The 25,427-nt window shown below is 46.3% G+C and overlaps 1 protein-coding gene across 2 annotated transcripts in view; it reads right to left on the bottom strand.

Annotated features, from left to right (window-relative positions):
• The window catches only part of RNF213 (ring finger protein 213), a 413,312-nt gene that overhangs the window by 362,179 nt on the left and 25,706 nt on the right, over positions 1–25,427 (bottom strand). For both annotated transcript variants that reach the window (XM_029599190.1, XM_029599191.1), the window contains exons 3-5: positions 23,837–24,847; positions 15,460–15,563; positions 12,761–12,919 (exon numbers count right to left, since the gene is read on the bottom strand). In XM_029599190.1, coding sequence (XP_029455050.1) covers positions 12,761–12,919; positions 15,460–15,563; positions 23,837–24,847 — 1,274 coding nt within the window. The remainder of the gene's footprint in view (positions 1–12,760; positions 12,920–15,459; positions 15,564–23,836; positions 24,848–25,427) is intronic.

Here is a 25,427-nt window from a genome sequence, read left to right as displayed (position 1 = left end):
CTCCAAGTACAGGCATAATTCAAGCTGCCTGGTTTAGGAGTACCTGAATGCCTTGAAACTATAAGTCCCAGCCAATATCCCACCATACCACAAACAATCAGCTACATCCACAGACAAAACTCATATCACTATTTTAGCCAAGCACAAAACAGTCCACTCTTCTGACTAAGCTTACCTAATGCAATTAGGCAGCCTGGATACAAAGCCATGATTTTGCCTCTGAAATACTAAAAGATATGGAATAGAATGTAATTCATGGAGAAATTTGCTCCAAAGATGATAACCTGACCAAGAAAATGCTTCATTATGCATGACAGCTAGATTATAATTTTTAAATGAAGAAACTGCTAGATCTTCCTCTTGAGAAAGCCCAATGACGGATCCCAGCATTTACACAGGACAGTAGGGCTGGGCTAGCCAAAGCAAACCTCCCAAGGAAATCCCCCCAATGACCAATTTTATGGTCAGATCATTTTGCCATTGGTGGAATGTTTAGATACAGCAAGCTGGCTTATCAAGTGAAAAGAACTTACAGATCTAAGGCAGATCTAGATATATTTAGAGCCCAATGTGGAGAAGGGGAATGTTTAAATCCTGGTAACTAATTGGAATGATCAAAGTATATAAAAAGGAACGGAAATGTAAATTCCCATGGCATCCTGAGGAATTGCAAGTAATAAGACAGGAACTCCGAAGAAATGAAAGGAGCCTGCATAAAAATAGATCAATCACAACGGAGTTATATTTAACTAAATTGTGGGAATATCAAAGAAAAGTACAGCAGGCCTGAAAACTTACATTGGAAATTAATGAAGCAATTAAGACAAAAAAAAATTCATTATTATGAAAAGGCTGGTTAGGAAGTCAGAGATAGAGACTAGAACAATTCCAGCTTATGAGGCAATTGCCAATATTACACATTCACACACAAACACACACACATACACACACAAAAAGAGAAACTATTAGAATCTATACCAAAACAAAATGAAGATGTGGTCAGGAACCTGGGCCAGATAAGGAAGGGCTAGGGTGGTCACAGTTTGCACTACTGCCTTTGGAACAGATTCCAAAAAAAATAGCATAATTAAAATCAACCAATTGTCAAATTGATCCATGTCCTTTCTGGATAGTCCATAGTATACTAGCAGAAAGATGTACATTAATGCAGGTAATAATAAATAAATCATTAATGGCAGTTGAAAGTGGTTCCTGAATGTCCCCCAGATCAGTACATATACCTGGGTTTTTCTCCCCATCAGCAGATGGAGACAGAAGAAAAGTAACAGTCTCAGTAAAACCTAAGTCTGTGTGTTACCTTTAGTCCCTTAGTATTTCTGTCTCCAGCAGATGGTAGAGATGTAAAACCTGCAGTCTGGAGATTCAAAAAATTAAAAAGGAGGAATGAGAACAGTGCTTGCCACGGGCCGTCATTGCCGCCACAGGCCATTTTTGCATGTTTTCAGCAGGCCCACACAGAAGTTAGGGAGCACATCCAATTTGGGCACACAGACCTGAGTAAAGCGTCCAACTTGGGCATCCAGGCCAGAGGCACCTACCACCGCAAAGGACATCCAGGCTGGGCGCCCATCTTGGGTGTATTAGCACCTGAGCGCAGGAAACGCTGCAGGGCCTGTGTTGACCAGGAAGCATGCCTAAATGCAGCAGTGCTCTACAAGAGGTGCATGCATAGAAAGGAAGGCAGCTCTAAGTCTACTGGGTCAACAAATAGGGGCAAGAAATCCATCCATTCGGCAGGGGCCGCAAAGCCGGCATCTCCTGGCAGGGTGGGAATGGCAGTCATTTTAAAGCAGTTTATCATGATGCAGGAAAGAACAGGGTAGGGGCCTTTTCCTCCACCATTATCCCCAGCAGTGCAGGGCCTCGACACTGCTCCAAAAGAGTCAGAGCACTCTTCAGTTTCAGATGATTCAGAGGAGGCATTTTCAGTGGATTTTGTGCCCTTATTGCACAAGGCTTATTTGGTCAGAAAAGGGATGGAGTTGGGGGGGGGGGGGTGGGAGAAACGACACTCCCACTCTACAAGTCTCTCTCACCCAAGTAAATAGTGCAGAGTGACCACTCCGGGGGGAGTCAAAGGGGCCCTGAATACCCCCGGCCAAAAGAGCAGGATTGCAGAGTAGTCGGAGGATTAGGGAGATCACTCACCAGAGCCTCCACAGAACAATGAAGAGGATGATGATCCCATTGGGAAGGAAGACATTCCAGTGGCAGAAGGGAATGATCCTCAAAGTGGCTCATCTTTCCCTAAAGGAAGAATTATTTCCCCTGATTGTCCAAGTGTTGAAGGAGCTGGGTATTACAGAGGTCCAGAAGTCGGAACATGAGGGAGTTAATCTCATCATGGATGGGCTCCAGGGCCTGGCAAAGACCTCTCTCTTCCATCGGACAGTTAAGAAGCTGGTAGTCCAGATGTGGGATACTCCGGAAGCCAGGCTGAAAGTGGAAAGGGCAATGGCGAACCTATACCTACTACCAGAGAACACACTGGTGCTCTTGCAGCTGCCCAAGGTGGACGAGTATCTCGGCTGTCACTAAAATGACTACCATTCCGGTATAGCATTCGGCGGCACTGAAGAACACTCAAAACTGAAAGACAGAAATACATCTTAAGATGATGTCTGAAGTCTTGGCGCTGGGCATCCATGCAGCAGTAGCTTCATGGAACGAGCTTGCTTGCACTGGGTGCAACAAATCCAGGTGCATGGGTCAGGGACCTCTCTCCTGGCCAAGCAGGCAGAGCAATTGGAGGCTGGGGTAGCCTATATTGCAGATGGCTTGTATGACTTGCTGCACATGTCCACCTGGTATATGTTGGCGGTGGTCTCAATGGTTCCTTTGGCTACGCAATTGGTCGGCCGATGTCTGGTCCAAGTTGCAGTTTTGGAATCTTCCCTTTAAAGGCAAACTGTTGATTGGCGAAGACTTGGAGGCATTAGTAAACCACTTGTGCAAGTCTAAGGGGCATAAGTTGTCTGAGAATAAGCCCAAAGGAAATAAGAAAAATTTCCCAAGCAGTCAGAGGTACAGAGATGCAAGGCAATACTGCCCTGTAGGGGAAGCATCGTCGCAAAGACAGGGGGCAGGCAGATTGCGTAAGCCCATAATGGGAGAACACCGGCCAAATTGCTTGAGGAGGCAAAAGCACACAATGAAACAAGGCTAGTGCCTTCTCCAGAAGTAACAGGAGGGCAGCTGGCTCTCTTTTACGAGGAGTGGACCAAAATTACAACGGACCAGTAGGTCCTGACAATCATAAGAGACGGCTACACCTTAGAATTTGCTCGTCTGATACATGAAGCCTATATGGCCTCACCCTTGTGCTTCTTGCATCAAGTGAGAAGCTGTTCAGTTCAAGGTGGAGCAGCTTCGAAAGCTAGAAGTGATAATCCCAGTGACCCAGGGAGAGCGAGGCTGCGGGCCATAATCTATTTTGTGGTGCCAGAGGAGGAGAGGACCTTTCAGCCCATCCTGGACCTGAAAAAGTTAAATGCAGCCCTGCAGGTGCTGCATTTCCAGATTGGAAGCTTTGCTCTTCTTGATTGCGGCAGTTCACAAAGGGGAATTCCTCATGTCTCTCGATCTTACAAAAGCTTGAGATTCAAGGTGCTGGGAGAGCACTTTCAGTTCTGCATGCTTCCATTTGGACTAGCGACAGCCCCTCGGACTTCACCAAGGTGATGGTGGTGGCAGCTATTCTTCAGAGAGAGGGCATCCTGGACAACTGGCTCATCTGCGCACAGTCAGAGGAGCTGTGTCAGCACTCAGTTCAACAGGTTATACAGCAGTTGTAGGCTCTGGGCTGGGCAGTTAATTTGTCAATGAACAAGTTGGATCCCACCCAGTCACTGGACTACCTCAGTGCATGCTTCAACACCACTATAAGAAAGGTGTTTCTACTGAAGAGAAAATGTTGAAACTGCAGGCACAGGTCCAGCAGTTGTTACAGCTGCCCATACCCAAAGTTTAGTATTGGCAGGTCCTGGATTCTATGGCGTCTACACCAGATCTAGTTCCCTGGGTATTCGCATATATATTGCCTCTCCAGAAGACGCTATCCTGCTGGAATTCTCAGTCAGAGGATTTTCAACTCCCTCTACTCCTGCAGGGGGAATCCAGGTCCAATCTTTCCTAGTGGCTTCCTTGGGTCAATTTGGAGCTGGGCGTGGAGTTAGAGATTCCGGCTTGGATAGTAGTGACCACTGATGCCAGCCTAACAGGAAGGGGTGCCATCTGTAGGGACTGACTGCACAAAGCCAATGGGCAGCAAGGGAAGCTTTATGGTCTATCAACTGATTGGAAACGTGAGCGGTTCACAAGGTGTTGCATATTCTTCCTCTTGTGCGAGCGTGCGATGAGAGTCCTTTCGGACAATGCAACACCAGTGGCTTACATCATCAACCACCAAGGCACAACAAGGAGTTAAATGGTGCCCGAGGAGCTTTTTCTCTGGATGGAACAGCATCTAGTGGCTTCACATGTTACTGGTGTGACCAACATTCAAGAGGACTGCTCAGCAGCACCAGGTGGGGCATCCCTCTGTTGGACTTCATGGCACCAAGGAAGAATGCCAAAGCACAATGCTTCCTCAGTCACAGGTGGGAGGTCAGAGCAGAAGGTCTCGACACACTAGTCCTTCCATAGTCACCCACCCTGAAGTACGTGTATCCTCCATGGCTTCTAGTTGCAGGGTTCTACAATGGATCGAAGCTCATCAAGGAAAGGTTATTCTGGTAGCTCCAGAATGGCCATGGCAACCATGGGGATTTTCAGATTTGGTGAATCTGAGAGTGGACGGACCTCTTTAGCTCAGACATCTGCCCAAACTTCTTCATCAAGGTCCAATTATCTTGGAACAGGCGGATCGCTTTTGACTCATGTCTTGGCTTTTGAGAGGAGGTGTTTAAGATTAAAAGGATACTCAGACGAGGTCATTATGACATTGCTCCAAGCTAGGAGACCTTCCACATTATTGGCTTATGTCTGGTGTGGAAACTTTCTGAAGTGTTGTGTCTCAGGGAGGGGATTTCTCCTCTTCAAGTGTCTGTTTCTCAAATTCTTGTTTTTTTGCAGAAAGGCCTAGCAAAGGGGCTGGCACACAACTCTCCCCAGGTGGAGGTGGCAACCTTGGACTGTTTTTGAAGTAAGCTGCAGAGGTTGTAACTGGCCTCGCATCTGGATGTAGTTCAATTCCTTCAAGGGGTGGAACATTTGTGGCCTCCAGTGAGGCAGGTGTTTCCTTCATGAAACTTGAACTTGATCTTGCAGGCTCTTTGTGGTTCTTCCTTTGAGCCATTGTAGAAGTAGTCTTTGAAGGATCTTATGTTGAAGGTAGTCTTCCTAGTGGCGATATATTCAACTAGGTGAATTTCAGAGCTTCAGGCGTTATCTTTTAGGGACCCTTTCTTCAGATTTCAAATAATTGGGTATCTTTATATACTGTGCCTTTCTTTTTGCCAAAGGTGGCATATTCGTTTCACCTCAGTCAGACGATAGAACTTCCAGCCTTTGGAGCCATAAGCGAATTTATTGTATGTGTGTCAAGTTCTACCACGTTATCTGAAGGTCACCAACAGATCACTTATTTGTGCTGTTTGGTGGAGCGAGTAAAGGGAACAAGGTTTCTAAGGCTACCAGTGAACACTGTCTAAAGGAGGATATTTTGCCTGTTTACATATGTAAAGGATGTCCGATTCTGGTGGGTCTACGGGCTCATTTGACTAGGGAGCAGGCGGTGTCCTGGGTGGAATGTCAGCTTGTCTCTCCTCAGGAGATCTGTCAACAACAACCTAGTCTTTGCTCCACACTTTCACGAGGTATTCCAGCTAGATGTCCATGGCCAGAAGAGGTGAGCTTTGGGAAGAGTGTGCTGCGCATGGGTCTTTCAGGTTTCCGCCCAGTTTAGGGGTGACTGGTTATATCCCATGCATCTGGACTGATCTGGGGAATGCTCAGGAAAGGAAAATTGATCCTTACCTGCAAATTTTCTTCCAGTAGTCAGTCACATAGATCAGTCCAGAGACTCACCCTCTCTGGAAAGACTAATTTAATCTGTATGTATATAATAAGTAGTATTGGTTGAATTGGTTTTCAATCTCTAATGAACCAAAGGGTTCAACTTTGGAACCATGCCATTTCCCCCTGCTTATTGATAGTGAAATACTGAGGGCCTGCAGGTGGCAAAATGACGTATTTATGAGACTCAGTCCAGCTTTTCTTCTCTGTCACCATCTGCTGGTAGGGGAGAAAAACCCAAGCATAGTCCCATGTAGGGCTACAGGAACGAAAATCAGCAGGCAAGAACCAATTTTCCTTTATCTGCTCAGTTAAAAAAAAACAAAACCTGTCCATGAGAAAAATTAGATACTGGTGATAACTCAAGCAGTTGTATTGATCCAGATAGAATGCTAGATCTTACAGCTGCATTTGACACAATATATTATAAAATTTTATTAACTAGGCTTTAGAAAGCAGGAATCACTTTGCCAGTTTTGGCATGGTTTGCGTCCTGAGTGGAAGAGAGCATAAAGTTAGAATAGATAATAAATGTTTCTCTTGGAAGAAGCAGACATCAGATGCTCCCCAGGGGTTGGTGTTCTCAATATTAATTTGCAGCCTCTAGGAAATGTTTTAAGATCATTAGGGGTTACGTTTTACATATATGCGGGCAATATTCACATTTAAAATAATCAGCTCAGAATTATTTCATGATGGAACAAAAAATGATGTATTGTTTAAAAGCAATCAACTATTGGAATAGATTTGTTGCTAAATGCTCAAAAAACCAACAGTGTTGTGGGTGGAGAAAAAAAAGTTACCAGAGAATAACTACAGTTTAAATTTTAGAACATCAGTAACTCAGTAGCAACTGAATTTCAAGACTTGGGAGTAATTTTAGTTCCCTGTACGTACTCAGACCAGTCTAGACTCCTGGGTTTTGTCTCCCTGCCAGCAGACAGTGAAAGTTTCACTGATACTGTACATAACCCAGTGTGCCACCTGCAGTCTCTCAGTATTTCTGTTTCCACAGATGGTAGATGGTGTAAAACATGCAGTCTGGAGAGAAAGAAAAAAAAGATTAAAAGAAAATTTCTGGATCCTCCCAGAGGGTTGTGAGGTCCTGGTGTGCCATCCTCCCTAGTTTGAGACAGACTAGCAGGGGGTTTGTGACCCATCTGATAGCTCGGTCTGGAGGTCCATGGGGTGGACATCTGGTGGTCCAGATCCCTCATCCCCCATGAAACAGCAGTGGAATCTGCTGGCAGTTCTGCACTGCAAGCCCAGTTGTGCAGGGAAATATCCCTTTTATACAGTTTGTCCTGGGCTAGGTCTCTATAAAGTTTGGTGGAAGGAGATGGATATAGCCAGTGGTCTGGTCTGGCTCTTTTCTTATCTGCTATGCAGCCTGTGCTCCTGGAACCGGAACCTCTGCACCAAAGAAAGTATGTCAGCAGCTTCTTTGCCTGTGGAGGAGACCGGGTGTTGGCTCCATAGCGCTGAGGGAGTGTTCTCCTGCTTGCCGTCAAGGTGCTGGTGGTGCCGCGGGTGCAGGGAGGAACAGTGTGTGCATGTGGCAAAAGCAGAATGGTGTTCAAGGATCTTCGTTGAACATGACTGCACTGGTAGAACAAGCCTCGCAGATGACAGGGTCTAGCACTGAGGCTTTCCCCATCAGCGTGGAAACAGCGGCCATTTTCGATTCCCTAGCAACATCGACGGGAGAGGCAGGGGAATCCTCTCAACTATCGTCAGCAGTTCCTTGTCCCACAGAGGTGCAGAGAGGCACTTGCACTGAATAGAAATCTCTGGTTCTGGTAGAGGGTTTCTGCCAGTTTTAATTTGTTTATGCACAAAGTGTGTTTAGCGGGATGCTGGCTCTTGGCCCCAATCTCCACGGATTCTCGGCCAGTCAAGAGACCTGAGCTGTTGAGAAGCTCTTCAGGCCAATGATTTTCGATGCCGGATGTTAAACGGATCCGGGCCTAAACGCACTGAAGGTGCAGACAGGCTTTGCTTAGTCGTGTGGTAGGCCACAGCAGCGGTTCTTTTCCCATGTGTGTAGGCGTGTGCGCTCATACTTGCCACGTGGTGGTTGCATATGCAGGAACCTGTGCGCATAAGGCCACAGCCTAGATTTGAGCATGTAGGTCTGCAATCTAGACTTGAGCACGTACACTTGCATGAGTACTTGTGCGCCTAAGGCTGCAATCTAAACTGGAGCACGTACTTGCACAGGTATTTGTGCACGTATGACCATAGCCTATAAGAGTGCATGTACTTGCGCGCATTCGACCATGACCTAGTCTTGAACTCGAATCTGCGCATCCTGGAGAGTGTATGTGTACGTCTGGGTGACATTAATGTGCACACAAGAGGCCGCCTAGAGCTGAAGTTCAGGAGAGCTAGGTACCAGGGATGAACAGGTCCAAGGGTCTTGCTATCTGTAAGGCTTGCCCTCTGATAGTAATTCGGTCCTCACTCTCTCTCCATTTGTGTCAGCACTTTTTACATGCTCAAAGCAATTTGACTACTACAGCTTTTGCCCATGTTGGGACATCCCCTTGGCCTATGGTGTCTCTGGAGGGGATGAGTGAGAGGCGAGACAATGGTCAGTTCCCCTCCCTTGTTCCCAAGGGCAGAAGCTTCCCCGAGAAAGAAAGGTTGGAGAGAGCAAGTTTGGGCCTATGGGCTCCAGTATAGATCAATCCTTCTCCTAGGTGGAATGTTTCCAGGGCCTGCAGACCGTTCTGCAAGAGCACCCAGCAAAGGTGAGGCAAACTACTATGTACGGATCTCATGCTCGGACCTCCCATTTGTCAGTCACAGCAGGCAAATGCCACAGGAAGGCTGTCCCTGTTAATGTTCAAGGGGGCATGGATTACGAGACATCAGAGGATTCTGATGGGAAACTGGCATTCTCACCTCTAGAAGAGGGAGAAATTACATCTGATTGAGAGCTGCTTCAGACTCTACTCAGATTTTTTTCTTTTTTCACAGACCCTGAACGCACACTGCATGGTCAGAGTCTGATGGCTCAGAGCCCGAACACACTTAGTATGGCCGGAGGTCAGTTTTAAGTTAAGCATCCTGTTTCTTCCCCCCCCCCCCCCCCCCAATATCTAATGCAAGTGGTATTGGATTTAAAGAACGTAAATGAGATTCTCAAGGTTACCCTTTTTTACACAGAAACTCTAAGGTCCAAATCTGAGGGCCCTCATAATGGCGGTATGCAAGGGAGACTTCTCGGCATCTCTCACTTTGATAGAGGCGTATCTGCACATAGCCATCAGGCCGGAGCATCAGAGATTCCTGAGATTCATGGTCCTAAAGGGAACATTTTCAGTTTCGAGCCCTTCCCTTTGGCTGGCGACGGCTCCACGTGCCTTCACCAAGATGATGGCGGTGGGGATGACCGCATTGCAAAAGGAGGTTGTGTTGGTGTATCCGTATCTGGATGACTGGCTCATTTGTGCAAAATCAGATGACTTCTGTTGACAGTCAGTACAAAAAGTACCAATGTGGTGAACCCTAGCAACTAGCCATTTAATCCTCTTACAAACTCTGGAGTATCTGGGAGCTTAATTTGACACACTGGTGGAGAGTTTTCTCACGGAGAGAGATTGCCAAAATTGAAGAGTCAGATTACACTTCTGCTAGAGCTTCTGGGTCTGGAATCATTTACAGGTCCTGGGTTCTATGGCAATGACATTGGAATTAATGAATTGGGTGTTCGCACATATGCGGCCTCTTCCGCTGGAATCCATTATTGGAAGAGTTTCATCTTCCTCTTCCATTAGAGGGGGAAGCCAGGGACAATCTTTCATGGTGGCTTACTCACACCAATCTCGAGCGTGGTGCGGAATTGGAGATTCCGAATTGCATAATAGTTGCCACCAATGCAAGCCTCTCTGGATGGAAGGCGGTGTGGCAAGATCAGTCGGTGCAGGGCCAATGGTCTAAACAAGAAGCCTTATGGCCTATCAATTGGTTAGAGATGAGAGCAGTGCATTTCACATTGCTTGCCTGTCTGCCAAGGTTACATGGTCATCCAGTATGGATCCTATTAGACAATGCAACAACAGTGGCTTACATCAACCATCAGGCAGTGGCTCGAGAGGCCTAGGAGTGGATTCTCTGGGCAGAACAGCACTTGGAGCGGCTGGCAGCATCTCATCACCATAGGGAACAGCATTCAAGCAGTTTTTAATCAGTCAGAGAACGTTAGACCCCAGGGAATGGGAGCTATCTGAGGCAGCAATGTGTCTGATTCACAGAAGATGGGGGTATCCCGACCAAAGAGAACACCAAGGTGCCACAGTTTTACAACTGCTGAATAGAACACGATACAAAGGAACTGAAGCTCTGGTGCTGCTGTGGACTTGAAGGATTCTTTTTTCTTCCCTCCCATGGCTTCTGGTAGATCAGGAATAGAGAAACATCCGAGCAACATAATCCTGGTAACTCCAAAATGGCCATGCTTCCCAGATCTGATCAACATGACCACAGACAGACCCCTGAGGTTCAGACATCAGTCAACTGTTTTCGACCAGGGCTCAATATTTTTGGGTCACGCAGCTCACGTCTATCTTGAGGCTTCGCTTCCGAGAGGAAATGACTAAAATGGAGGGGATATTCAGAAGTGGTTATTTCCACCTTATTGCAGGGCCTAGGTAACCTACTATATTCTTGATATATGGGCAAATTTGGAGGATCTTCGAGTCCTGGTCTGCTGTTGATGGAGTGCAGCTTCAGTCTGTTTAGGATCTAGTGTCGCATATTTTGGCTTTTCTGCAGAAAGGTTCTGCTCAAGGGACTTGTCTTTAACACTCAGAGTCCAGGTAGCGACACTGGATTGTCGCTGGGGTAAGGTGCAAGGGTATCATCTGTCCGCACATCCAGATGTTATACAGTTCCCTTCAGGGAGCTAAGAACTTGCGTCCTCAGGTACAGAATATCTGTCCTTCTTGGAATCTGAATCTAGTTGTTAGAGGATTTTGTGAAGCTCTGTTTGAACCACTAAAGAGAGCTACAGTTAAGGACTTGACTCTTAAAAGTGGTTATTTGTTCAACCAGGATAATTTCAAAGCTCCAGACCCCATCATGTCGAGATCCCTTCCTAGAAATGTCTGATTCATGGGTATCTTTATGCATGGTGCCTTCTTTTCTGCCTGAAGTAGTTTTGGTGTTCCATCTTATACAGTAGAGCTTCCAGCTTTTAATGATTTGGATTTCTCTACATTTCATGCAGGGGAGCTTATGCTCTTAGAATGGAGGCATGCATTATTGAGGTATCTAAAGGTCACTTATAATTTCCATGGATCCCATCATCTCTTTGTACAGTGGAGTGGTCCAAAGAAAGGAAATAAGTAGTCTAAGGCTACAATTGTGCATTGGCTGAAGGAAGCAATCAAGTTGACATACATTTCTAAAGGGCGGCCACTGCCGGGGGGGGTTTAGGGGCGCACTTAACGCATTCTTAGACGACTTCCTGGGCTGAGTCACAACAGGTGTCTCTGCATGAAATTTGCTGGGCTACTGGAAAGTAGTTACACACTTTTGCTAGGCATTATTGTTTGGATGTAGGTGATCCAGCTTCCATGTGCTTTAGTGAGTATTCTACGAGCGGACCTCTCCATGTACCACCCAAGTTAAGGGGAGCTTAGGTACATCCCAGGAGTCTGGACTGATCTGGATACGTACAGGGAAAGGAAAATGGTTTCTTACCTGCTAATTTTCATTCCTGTAGTACCACAGATCAGTCTAGAGACCCATCCATTTACTGGTGGCGGTGGGGAGGGGGTGTGAAAGCCTGCTGCTCGTACTGTTGCTTTGTATATAATGTAGAGTTGATGGAGGTTTTCAATGTTGATTGCTTATATTAAATTTGGGTAACTTCACCTTCTTCCAGCTCAGAGGAAATTAAGTTTGCTTAGAAATTTATAGTTGTTGCTATCAAATCTTGGTTTGGGTACAGGTCAATACTGAGGGACTGCAGGTGGCACACTGGGTTATATACAGTATCAGCGAAACTTTCTCTGTCTCCACCTGCTGGCAGGGAGGCAAAACCCAGAGTCTGGACTGATCTGTGGTATGAAAGGAATGAAAATTAGCAGTAAGAACCAATTTTCCTATTCTAGACTTACCATAAAAAGTGGTATTAAGAGTAGCTAAGGTAGGATTTTTAAGTTAAAAAGAGTTTGGTATTTAAGAGAAGAAATATCCCAGGTAGATTTTACAACAGTAGTACAGACATGCGTATTGCATCACATTGCTGTAATCTATGCATTGGTTTAAAATGTGGCTAGTAGGCTGTTGACTGGTGTGACATTTTGAGCGTTAACACCAAAATTACAGGGGCTTCACTGGTTACCAATGAATGAAAGAGTACAATTTAAGGTGCACAAGGCAGTTTACGGTGAGAATAATTGCTATAGAAGAAACAAGAAAAAGATCTTTTTTGATAGCGGGACCAAAGTTGTGACCTTGTTAAATAAGTTATTTGTGGGAGGAATCTGCTTTTATGAAAGAAAGTTAAAGTGATTTTATTTAAGCAAGCCTACAGGTAAAGAGCTAGGAGTGCAGATAAGATGCATTTTATTTAAAACTTGTATATTGTTTTATATAAAAAAGTTTGTATATTTATGAATGTTTTAATTTGGAATCTGCACCGACTGGTGCACTGATTGGTTTTATTAGGTTTATGGACTAGAAGATTGAAAACAGACAGCTTGTTCTTCACCTTGAAATGGACATTTCACAGACATCCTCTTTCCAGTCTTCATATTCTTTCATTTTTCCTGCCCTGATCACCACTTTTTGCTTCTCAGGATCCAGATTGAAATCCTTTGAGATGATTGCATGAAAATAAACAGTAACCTGATCCGCAGCATTCACTGATCTGCAGCAATGAGAAGGGAGAAAGGTAAAATTCCACTGTACAGGTACTTTGTGCATTTAAATTAAAAATAAAATAAAAGACAACTGGAGGAGGAAAGGTCCATAAACAATTGTTAGCAGCCTAGTGGTTAGAGCAGCAGGGAAGCCAGGGTTCAAATCCTGTTCCTTGTGACTACGGGCAAGTCACTTCAACCTCCACTGCCTCAGATTATGAGCCCTCTGGAGAAAGGGAAATACCCATAGTACCCAAATGAAACATACATGGAGCTACCAAGGAGCTAAATCTAAAAAAAAAAAAAAAAAAAAAATTAAGGCTTTTAGTGGGTTCACGCTGGTACTGATTATTAGCACCTTTTCCTCTGTTTGATTTGCAGCATGATCCCTCATTTAAAAAAAAACCAAAAAAAAAAACCACAACATGCATCCTGCACGTGAGTACCAGCACATTTTTTTCCAGAAAGTAAGCACTGAATAAAAAAATCAATTAGTCAGGCAGGTTTGGAAAAACCCACCACTTATCCCTAGGAGTGACTGGATCTACTCTTTGGAATTTCTGGGTACCCTGTCTGAGACAGGAGGCTGACATAGTAACATAGTAATGACGTCAGAAAAAGACCAAAATGGTCCATCTAGTCTGCCCTGCAAGCTTCCCAAGGTAGTAACTGCTGCTCCGTGCAGGTTACCCCCATGTTTCCCTTAAGGGTAGTAACTGCCATTCCGTACCGGTTTAGCTTTGTTATTTATTCCCATCCTCTAACCTTTTAGGGATCCACAGTATTTATCCCATGCCCCTTTGAAATCCTTCACAGTTTTAATCTTTACCACGTCCTCCGGAAGGGCATTCCAGGTATCCACCATCCTCAGAGTGAAGAAATATTTCCTGACATTGGTTCTAAGTCTTCCTCCCTGGAGTTTCAAATCGTGACCCCCTAGTTGTACTAAATTGTTTCCAATGGAAAAGGTTTGTTGACAACCATGGATCATTAAAACCTTTCAAGTATCTGAAGTTCTATATCATATCACCCCTGCTCCTCCTCTCCTCCAGGGTATACATATTCAGGTTCCTCAACCTCTCTTCATAAGTCATTCGATGGAGACCACCCACCATTTTGGTCGCCCTTCTCTGAACCACCTCCATCCTGTCTCTGTCTCTTGTCCACTAGCATGGCAGTGGACTAACATGGCATATATTATGTTCCAGTCTCAGAAACCATAGTCCCAAACACACATCTTTTATGAGACTTCCTCTCACTAGTGTAGCTTGGTGGGACTATGAAATTATGAGTGTCTAGGTGAACAGCTAATATTCGTTTCCAGCTGGCTATTTCCTATATTTTGAGGTTTTTGTTCTGTAGTATTATAATTAGTGCAGTGCCAGAAGATTCAAGGGATTAAAGTTGTCAACCTGTATATTTCCTTAAACTGTTTTCATTCTTCTTTATTTACATTTAGCAAATATTTTGTATTAATTAATATTATGCTGTATTGTAGTATAATGGTGTGCTTATTATATTGATATAATTTTTTTTACATCACTTAGAGCCTGCGGAATAAATGATTAAATATAAATCATCTCTTTGCTTGTTAAATAAGGTTTTTCCCTGTAGACCCATATAAAACAGGCTATTTCTGACCCACCAGATGACAAGAATTTCTGAACCATGTTTCAAGTTTATTTCACCAGAAAATATGAACTAAACTATGTACACATACGCTTAAACAGTTGAGGTGGGGGTCTGTCAGAGACCAGCAGTGCTGGGCACTGCATGTGCATAGGCTAGGTGATGTGCCTGCGCGCATGATGGCTGGCCAGATGGACGGACGTAAAGGCATGGTTTTCCAGCCTGCCCAGCCACAAGATGACAGAGGGGGGAATCGGCAGCCAGAAGACAGCAGCCCACCTAGGTCAATGGATGGACCGAACAGCTGTGATGCCTGCATCAGCCCATGTGTTCCAGAGGCAGGATGCCTCGGCATTGGTAGGAGTGGGCAAACAGAATGGTGGCCCAGTCTGGATTTGTCAATAGGCATTTTAGGCCTGTGCCTAGGGTGGAAAAAATCTGGGAGGCAGCAGGCCAGATGAATATTTGCAGACTCAGCAGAGAATAAGAGTGAAAGGTTGGTGGTGGAAGGGAAAGAGCAAAGAAAAACTGTTCCACTTAAAAATCTAGCCTCCAGTGTTGTCCCCCTGTTTCTGCTACCTAATCCAGCCCCTCCCTTCCTCCCTGTCATTCAGAGACAAGAGGAGGAGGAGGATGGACCACGTAGAGCAGAGCAAAGAAGGCTGTGCTTTAGACTTTCTATTCTGTTGTCCCTTCACTGGGGAAAAAGGGAGGGGGCGACAGTATCACTAGTGACTAGGGGTGGCAAAATGTGAAATCCGTCACTGATGGTGGCGAGGTCAAGCTGGGGAAGAAAGAAGGCAGGAGAGCAGGGGGTCAAGCTGGAAAGAAGAGTGCTGGGGTCAGGTGAGAGCTAAATTTCCTCTGCTGAAATTTCAACGGGTGACAGCTAGTTTTACATGTTTCCACACATAAATACCTGTTAGGACGCTGCTTCTGCTGAATTTTATCCTTCTGTTTACCTGGAGTACCTTTCCCTGGTCCCTCTGTTGAGGCTTCTTGATTTCCACTTTTGTCCTTTTTCTATAGGAAGACACAAACATCAAAACACACAGACAGCAAAAAGAAAGGAACAGTAGATATGGGGAGAAATTACAGCAAAAAAAAACAAACCCAAAAAAACCCAGTGAATCCCAACCCCACAAAAAGGATTTAGAGTAACAGACTTATAATATGTTATAGGCATGAGCTGAAGATGGCCCTTCTTGGCTCGTACTGAAAACTTGCACAATATTGGAGTTAACGTTCTGTCACCCGATTCCAATTGGGACACAACTGTTTGGACCCTGATGAAACCAGGAAAATTAAATCTCCCATTACCCCACTAGCTCCTGACTCGCACACAAGCCCACAGATTCCATAGGGTGTTATAAGCCAGTTTCAGTATGCTGAGGGCCAGATACTTCAGACAGATCTAAAAAGGGCCTACCTCACCCTCACTCTCACCCTTCTCCAACCCCCACATATCAAGATACAGCCTGATACACTTTTCCCCCCCCACACGGCTTGCCAGGTTTGAGACATTAGCTGTCTCATCTGAAGACCCAGAAGGGGCCTTGCCTGCAGGGGGAGGGAGGCGAGAGTTTGTGGGTGCCCTTCTCTCTGCTCACTCACCCTTGTCTGCAGACAGAGGTTTATGGGAGTCCTCCCATCCCTTTCCCCTTGCAACTGGGTAAAGCAGAGTTGCTTACCTGTAACAGGTGTTCTCCAAGGACAGCAGGATGTTAGTCCTCACACATGGGTAACATCATCAGATGGAGCCCCCGATGGAGAAAACTTACGTCAAAGTTTCTAGAACTTTGACTAGGCACACTGAGCATGCCCAACATGCCCTAAACCACGCGTCCATGAGGGGTCCCTCTTCAGTCTTGTAACATTTAGTTATAATTCTAACAAAAAACGGGAGACGCCCAACTTCATGGAGAGACAGGCGGGTTTCATGAGGACTAACATCCTGCTGTCCTCTGAGAACACCTGTTACAGGTAAGCAACTCTTCTTTCTCTGAGGACTAGCAGGATGGTAGCCCTCACACATTGTTGAATCCCTAGCTACAGGTTGCTCCCCAACACAAAAAGGGGACCAGACACCAACCAGGTGCCAAGGGGCACAACAACAACAGTGCTGGGGAAAGACAGCCTGAATCCAAACAATGGGCCCTAGGTGGGGAGAGTTGGGCTCTATACCTCAAACAGGTTCCGAAGGACAAACTGGCCAAATCTACTGTCGTGTCAGCCATCCCTATCCAGACAATAGTAAGATGTGAATGTGTGGAGAGAACTCCACATTGCAGCCTTGCAGATCTCCTCCACAGGAACTGCTCGCAAGTAAGCCACCAATGCTGCCATGGCTTCAACAGAATAAGCCTTGACATGACCCCCAAGACCCAGTCCCACCTGGCATAACAGAAGGAGATGCAATCTGCTAGCCAATTGGATAAGAACATAAGAAATTGCCATGCTGGGTCAGACCAAGGGTCCATCAAGCCCAGCATCCTGTTTCCAACAGAGGCCAAACCAGGCCACAAGAACCTGGCAATTACCCAAACACTAAGAAGATTCCATGCTACTGATGCAATTAATAGCAGTGGCTATTCCCTAAGTAAACTTGATTAACAGCAGTTAATGGACTTCTCCAAGAACTTATCTAAACCTTTTTTGAACCCAGCTACACTAACTGCACTAACCACATCCTCTGGCAACAAATTCCAGAGCTTTATTGTACGTTGAGTGAAAAAGAATTTTCTCCGATTAGTCTTAAATGTGCTACTTGCTAACTTCATGGAATGCCCCCTAAGTCCTTCTATTATTCTAAAGTGTAAATAACCAAGTCACATCTACTCATTCAAGACCTCTCATGATCTTAAAGACCTCTATTATATCCCCCCCTCAGCCGTCTCTTCTCCAAGCTGAACAGCCCTAACCTCTTCAGCCTTTCCTCATAGGGGAGCTGTTCCATCCCCTTTATCATTTTGGTTGCCCTTCTCTGTACTTTCTCCATCACAACTATATCTTTTTTGAGATGTGGCGACCAGAATTGTACACAGTATTCAAGGTGCGGTCTCACCATAGAGCGGTATAGAGGCATGATGACATTTTCCGTTTTATTAACCATTCCCTTCCTAATAATTCCCAACATTCTGTTTGCTTTTTTGACTGCTGCAGCACACTGATGTGACGATTTTAAAGTATTATCCACTATGATGTCTAGATCTTTTTCCTGGGTGGTAGCTCCTAATATGGAACCTAACATCGTGTAACCACAGCAAGGGTTATTTTTCCCTATATGCAACACATTGCACTTGTCCACATTAAATTTCATCTGCCATCTGGATGCCCAATCTTCCAGTCTTCCAAGGTCCTCCTGTAATGTATCACAATCCGCTTGTGATTTAACTACTCTGAATAATTTTGTATCATTCGCAAATTTGATAACCTCACTCGTCGTATTCCTTTCCATATCATTTATATATATATTGAAAAGCATTAGTCCAAGTACAGATCCCTGAGGCACTCCACTGTTTACCCTTTTCCACTGAGAAAATTGTCCATTTAATCCTACTCTGTTTCCTGTCTTTTAACCAGATTGACATCGCCTCCTATCCCATGACTTTTTAGTTTTCTTAGAAGCCTCTCATGAGGGACTTTGTCAAACGCCTTCTGAAATTCCAAATACACTACATCTACCGATTCACCTTTATCCACATTTATTAATCCCTTCAAAAAAATGAAGCAAATTTGTTAGGCAAGACTTCCCTTGGGTAAATCCATGTTGACTGTGTTCCATTAAACCATGTCTTTCTATATGTTCTACGATTTTGATGTTGAGAATAGTTTCCACTATTTTTCCCCGGCACCGAAGTCAGGCTCACTGGTCTATAGTTACCCAGATTGCCCTTGGAGCCTTTTTTAAATATTGGGGTTACATTGGCCACCCTCCAGTCTTCAGGTACAATGGATGATTTTAATGATAGATTACAAATTTTAAACTAATAAATCAGAAATTTCATTTTTGAGTTCCTTTAGTACCCTAGGATGCATGTCATCCGGTCCAGGTGATTTGCTACTCTTTAGTTTGTCAAATCTGGCCTACTACATCTTCCAGGTTCACAGTGATTTCGTTCAGTTCATCTGACTCATGTACATATTATGTACACTCATCACCCCTGAAAACCATCTCCGGAACTGGTATCTCTCCAACATCCTCATTAGTAAACACAGAAGCAAATAATAGTGTCTGTTTGGCAACGGCATCACCCAACCTACTCCTATCAAAAGAAATAAAAAGTTGGGTGAACTGTCTATGGGCTTCTGTCCACTCCAGGTAGAAGGCTAAGTCTCATTTGCAGTCCAAATTGTACAGTGCTTGTTTGTCTTGGTGCGAATGGGGCCTGGGAAAGAATGGTGGTGGAACAATGATCTGGTTAAGATGGAAGTCTATCACCACCTTAAGCAGGAACTTATGGTGTGAACGCAAGACTGCCCTGTCATAATAAAACTTAGTGTAAGATGGATAAGTCACAAACGCCTGTAGCTCGCTGACCCTGCAAACTGAGAAGACCACCACCAAAAATACTACCTTCCAGGACACAAATGCGCAGCGGCTCAAAAGGAGCTTTCATCAGCTGAGCTAACACCACATTGAGGTCCCAAGACACAGTGGGAGGCCTTAGGGGAGGTTTCAATTGAAGCAGGCTGCGCATGAATTGTACAACTATAGGCTGAACAGAGATGGGCGTACCATCTATACCTTGGTGGTATGCACCAATCGCACTGAGATAAAACCAGCTCAGTTAGAGTTCAAGTCAACTTCCAATAGGGTAGAAGGTAATCGAGTAGTTTTTGTGGGAGGCAGAACATATCTAGGTCCTCCTACTCACACCACATGGAAAACTTCCTCCACTTCAGTCCGGGTCTTTCTAGTGGAAGGCTTTCTAGAAGCCACCAGGATCAGAGACACAACCTCTGAGAGATTGAGCGGTTGCAGGATTAAACCTCTCAACATCCAGGCTGTGAGCAACAGGGCCTGAAGAGTGGGATGCCGCAACCTGCTTCGATCTTACGTGATGAAATCTGGGTAAATCCCCAGACTGATCGCTCTCTGGATGGACAACTCCCGCAGAAGTGGAAACAAAACCTGTCTTGGCCAATGAGGGGCTATGAGGATCATAGATTCCTTGTCCTCTCAAAGCTTCAAGAGAGTCTTAGCCACTAAGGGAATTGGAAGATATGCGTACAGAAAATCCTTAACCCAATGATCGGCAGGAGTGTCCAAGGCTGGTTTGCCATCTAACCTGTACAGGGAGCAGAACAGAGGCACCTTCCTGTTGCAAGGGGATGCGAACAGATCTACATCCAGGCTCCCCCAGAGGTGGCATATCAGATTTGCTATCCCCTGGATCAGGGATCACTTGTTGGGTCTGAAGGTTCGACTCAGCCTGTCTGCTACCATGTTCTCTGTTCCGGCCAGGTACATGGACCTGAGCACCATCCCATGGGACAGGACCCATGGCCAGATCTGGACCGGAGGTATGAACCCGTACCTCCCTGCTTGGTGACATACCACATGGCTACTGGTCAGTCTACATCAGGACAACCAAAAGCCCATAGCGCATACCAGATTGACAAAGCTCCAGGAAGTTGATTTGACAAGATCATGCCTGAGCAGACCAGAGACCCTGAGTGCTGAGCCCATCTACATGAGCTCCCCAGTCCAGGGTGGATGCATCCGTGGAAAGGACAATTTGGGTAGGTGGACTTTGAAAAGAAATCCCCAGTTACCCACCACCAAGACAATGAATCCCAGAGAGACGAAGTAACTCTGATGCATTCCTGGAGGCTCCGAGTGGCCTGGCACCACTACGGCCTCAGGGTCCATTGGGTTCTGTGCATGTGTAAATGTGCCAAGGGAGCAACATGGACGATTGCAGCCATATGGGCCAACAGCCTCAACATATGCCAGGCTGACACCTGCTGGCTCTGCTGAATCTCTCATGATGGTCGTCAAGGTGATGCCATGGTCTAAGCCATGTCTAGCAGGGCTCCTATTAAGTTTAGTTGAAGTGGTGGGCTAAGATGGAACTTCAGGTAGTTGAGAACAAATCCTAGTGACTCCAACACCCAGATGGTCAAGTGCATGGACCTGGTGGCCCCATAGTGCTTGACCAGCCAATCGTCCAGATACAGGAAAACATGCACTCCCAGCCTGCAGAAGTGTGCCATCACCACGGCCAGACATTTTCTGAAGACTTGTGAAGCTGATGCTAGCCCGAACGGCAACAATCAGTACTGGAAGTGCTGTTTTCCCACCATAAATTGGAGATACTTCTTGTAACTTGGGATGTTCTCTGTGTGAGTATAAGCACCCTTGAGATCAAGGGAGCACAGCCAGTCCCCTTTCTGCAAAAAAGGGATCAAGATGCCCAGGGAAACTATCTTGAACTTTTTTTTTCTTTTTAGAAACTTGTTCAAGGCCCTTGGTCTAGGATGGGATGCAGTCCTCCAATTCTCTTTGGAATCAGGAAGTACCTGGAATAGTATCTCTGCCTGGTGGTATCGGCTCGCCCACTCTGCCTTTAAGAGGGTGGAGCACTCCACTTGCAGTACTTCCTGATGCGCTACCAGCCCCCAAAACTGGCACAGAGGACAATTTGGCAGGACACCCAGTAGGTTCAACTGATACCCTTGACAAACGATGGAAAGAACCAACTGGTCTGAAGTTATTCTCAGCCACTGGTTTGCAAAGATCTGCAGCTGAGTATGGGCAGCTGGCCTAAGCTCCCTACGACCCAGTCAAACCACATCCCTGGAGCTGGCTAGGGTGCCAGCTGGGGCTTTGGGGCTCTCTCTGCTGCTTGGGGCAGCCGCAAGAGCCCTGATGTGTTGACGGGAGCAAGGGGGCAGAGGCTAGTATTTCCTTTGGCAACAGACTTCCTCTGTCCCTGTCTCGCTGGTCTCCTAGAAGAGGAGGACAGATCCATAGTGCGGGCGAAGAGTTGTTAGAGAGTTTCATGGTGGTCCCGAAGTTGAGCCACAGCATCCCTCACCATACCTCCAAAGAGATTCTGCCCAGTACATGGCACATTGACAACTCGTTCCTGTACCTCTGGTCAGAGATTCAAGGCCACAGTCATGCCATTCTGAGGGCACCAATTCCTGCTGTAGACTCTCAATGCCGTCTCAAAAACATCGTAGGTTGCTCGTGTTTTCCGCACCCCGGGCCCACATGCACCAGCGACACGAGGGTGTCCAGCTGCTGTTGAGGCAACTGCTCAGCCACCTCCTGCACCTGCTTCCAGATGTCCTGTGAGTACTGGCTCATGTAGAAATGGTAGGCAGCAATAAGCAAGGTACCTTGAAACACCTTCCTCCCAAGAGCATCCTTCGCTCTGTGGTCCTTCCCCAGGGGTGCCAAGGAATGAGTCCAAAAACGCTTGGCCCTCTTGAGGGTGGATTCTACCACCACAGAGATGTAGGGCAGGTGACACTTATCAAACCCAGCAGCCTTTTGGATAAGAAAGTGCCTTCCAATAATAAGGAGGATGGTATCTATGAGGGGGTGTTCCCATATCCTCAGGAGCAGCTCCTTAAGGATCTAATGCACCAGGACCACCACAATCTTCTTAGAAGGCTCCACTAACTGGAGGATCTCAAGCATTTTGTGCCTGGCATCCTCCTCTGTTAATAACTGTGAAGGTGAAGTCCTCAGGTAGAGACTTCCTACACTCCTCTAGAGGAGAAGGATCTGTCGGGAAACCCTTGGAGCTGGACTCCGAAGCATCATCCCACCAGAGGTTATAGAGGACTTCATCCTCACTGTAAACTACAGGGGATGGAGCCCTAGGTGCTCGGCATTCGTCCAGAGGTGCAGGCACCGGTAAAACTGTACGAGAGACTGCAGGCCTCATTGTCTCTACCGGCCCAAGTGGAGCTTCCTCCTCAGAGGAACTGGCAACTATCACCATATCGGTAGATGAAGGCCTTGGTGCCCCACCGGGCACTGAAGCTTTCCCAGGAACAGACGCCAGCTGGGTTGGTAATGTACCAATAAGCACGCTGAATTTCTCTAGTAATGGTATGAGGACAGGCGGCACCAGGCCCAGTGCCGTTGGTGCCACAGGACCGAAGCCCTGCAGCACCTGCTCCACTGTCAGCTGGACTCTGTGCTCCAGCTCCTCCTCAAATGTTGATGATGCCAACACCAACTGGGAGGAAAGAGGGGTGGCCAGATGTTCTGCGGACCTGCGAGGTGGATCACTGACTGGCATCAGGTCCAGAGGAGACTTGTGAACCCATGGCATCAATAGAGGACTGGAACGCCTCTCCGCGGGGTCGCTTCGGAGGCATCGTTGCATCAGCCAGTGGATTCCCATGCCCAGCACCAAGCATAGATGAGGACCGGTGTCAATGCTTCTTTGGCTTTTCTTGATGCTCGGCCTGGTCCTTCCCCGGTGCAGAGGCTGATGACTAGGAACCACATGTCCTCATCCTGGAGGAGATAGACGGAGATCAGACTCTGGCACCCCTATCAGACAACTGCACAGACAGTCCCACCGATGTCAATGGCTCGGTGTTCACTGGTGTAGCTCCCTGGTCCTTCGATGCCAATGCCACTGATGCCAATGGCTCAGACTTCTTCAACCCAAAGAGATATTCTATTTTGTCGAATTGAAGCAGGATGACCCTTCGGAGTCATCTGGGCACATAAGCAGCAACCCCAGACATCATGTGATGCCCCCAGGCAGAGGACACATATCTCATGTGGATCAGTGATGGACCTGGTCCTCTGGCACCAGGTGCATTGCTGAAAACCAGAAGCGGCCATGTCAGACAAAACCAGAGGCACAAACTGAAAACGATGGCGGTGGGTATCAAAACACTGCCGTAATGGTGAATCAATCGCAAAAGGAAACTTAACTGAATCATCGAAAACCCTAACTAGGAACACTATGGGAAAGCACAGAGAGGGAACCGCTGACAGAATAACACGAAAAAAGCCACAAAAAAAAACCCACGAGAAAAGGAAAGTTTTCCACAAGGCAAAAAACAGCCAAAAGTGAGTTCACTCACACCGCAAAGCTTACAGCTCTGTGATAAAAGAGATTGAAGAGGGATCCTGTGCAGCTATGTGGTTTAGGGTATGCTGGGGATGCTTAGAGTACCCAGTCGAAGTTCTAGAAACTTGAACCTAAGTTTTCTGCATCGGGGCTCCAGCTGATGTCACCCATGTGTATGGACTACCATCCTGCTTTTCCTTGGAGGAGGGGGGTATTTGCTAAAGTCCTCATCTGACCACTTACCTTTGTACCTGAGGTGTTTGCTTGCTGCTTGGACTCAAATTCTCTCTCTTCCTTGCGCTGTTTCTTCTCAGACTCTTCTTGGTCTTTCTGGGCCTTTTCACTCTGATCCTCTGTCTTGGTCCCAGGCACCTCTGTACTGGAGTGTGATTCAGGAGGGACAGCCTTCCCTCCTTTGGCTGCAATCTCCTTTTCTTTTGCAGAGGCTGCAGTCTCTGTGGCACTACCATTCTTCTTCTTTCCAGGTTTCTGATCCTCTCTGGTCACCCTGTGATTGACTTGGGATCTATTCTCTTTCTGTGGAGCAGTGGAATCCTTGAGCTGGGAGGTATCTCCAGCCCTACCCTCCCTTCCCACTTCTGTTAGTGATGACAAGTGGTTACCAGCAGTATTCTGACATTCCCCCTCTTCCTGAATAGGAAAGTGGGAGCCCTGGCTTATATCAACATTAGAACTCGCTTCAGACAGTGGCCTGGCTGACTGATGCTCTATGCTTTGGCTTCCTGCTACCTGGTCATGTCCAGAGATTTTATCTAACTGGTTAGAAGGGATCTGGCCAGGTAGTGAAGTGTCTGCGGAAGTCAGAGAGACCTCCACCTCCATGAGGTCATTTTTTCCATGGTTATCTTTACCACCAGTGGACATGTCAGTATCCAGAGTGCCTACATTCTCCAGGCAGGACACAGCACCAGTAGACGTGTCAGTGTCCAGAGCAGCCGCGTTCTCCTGGCAGGAAACAGCACCAACGGATGTGACTGTGCTCAGAACAGCCCCAGCAACAGTAGGTGTGTCAGTGTCTGGAATGGCCATGCTCTCCAGGCAGCACACAGTGTCAGTGTACAAGTCGGTGTCTGGAGCAACCACCTTCTCCTGGCAGGACACAGGTTCTCCTCTATGTTGCTTGGCACCAGTGCTTCCTGACACAGAATCCAGACTATCGAGATCTGAGTTCGGCAATAGAGAGTCCATTTGTTCATGCTTAGTCTGGCTTTTCTTCTTCCGTCTCCTCTTTTTCTACATTAATACAAAATAAAGCAGGACAAGTGGCGTTATTCCGGAGGGAGGAATTTGCACCACTAATCCTTTCACCTTGTGAACATAAAATCATTCAACCTGATCATTCAGCTGTGATTTCATGGAAAAGGAAACATGCATCTGAATTCCAAGGAAATGGAGAAGAAAGAGTAAAACGGGCACAGAGAGAAAAGAGCCTCCATACTGCACAGTACATAGGGTTAAATATTCCTTTAGCAGAGAATGAGCCTGCAACCTATTCTCACAGAACTGTGACAAGGTATGAATTTCTGTGCACATGGTGTGGCAGGGACAGAGAGAAAAGTGCCTCCATCTGCACAGCACACAGGGTGAAACACATTGGGAGTGTAATGCAACGGCACTACTCGCACCAACCCTCAGAACCAGAAATGCGCACCTTTTCATAGTTCTGGGAGAATAGGCTGCAGGCTCTGCCTCTGATGAAGAAATATTCTGCTTGCACAGTAAAAGACTACAGATCCGTAGCGGTAAGAGGACACACTTAGGGAATGGAAAAGGACAGAATCAGGAACCAGACACACAATCAACTGGGAAAAGC

Source organism: Rhinatrema bivittatum, chromosome 4 (genome assembly GCF_901001135.1).
Source record: "Rhinatrema bivittatum chromosome 4, aRhiBiv1.1, whole genome shotgun sequence".
Taxonomy (NCBI): Eukaryota; Metazoa; Chordata; class Amphibia; order Gymnophiona; family Rhinatrematidae; genus Rhinatrema; species Rhinatrema bivittatum.
Note: the sequence above shows the minus strand (reverse complement) of the source record. Positions and strands in the feature narration are given on the sequence as shown.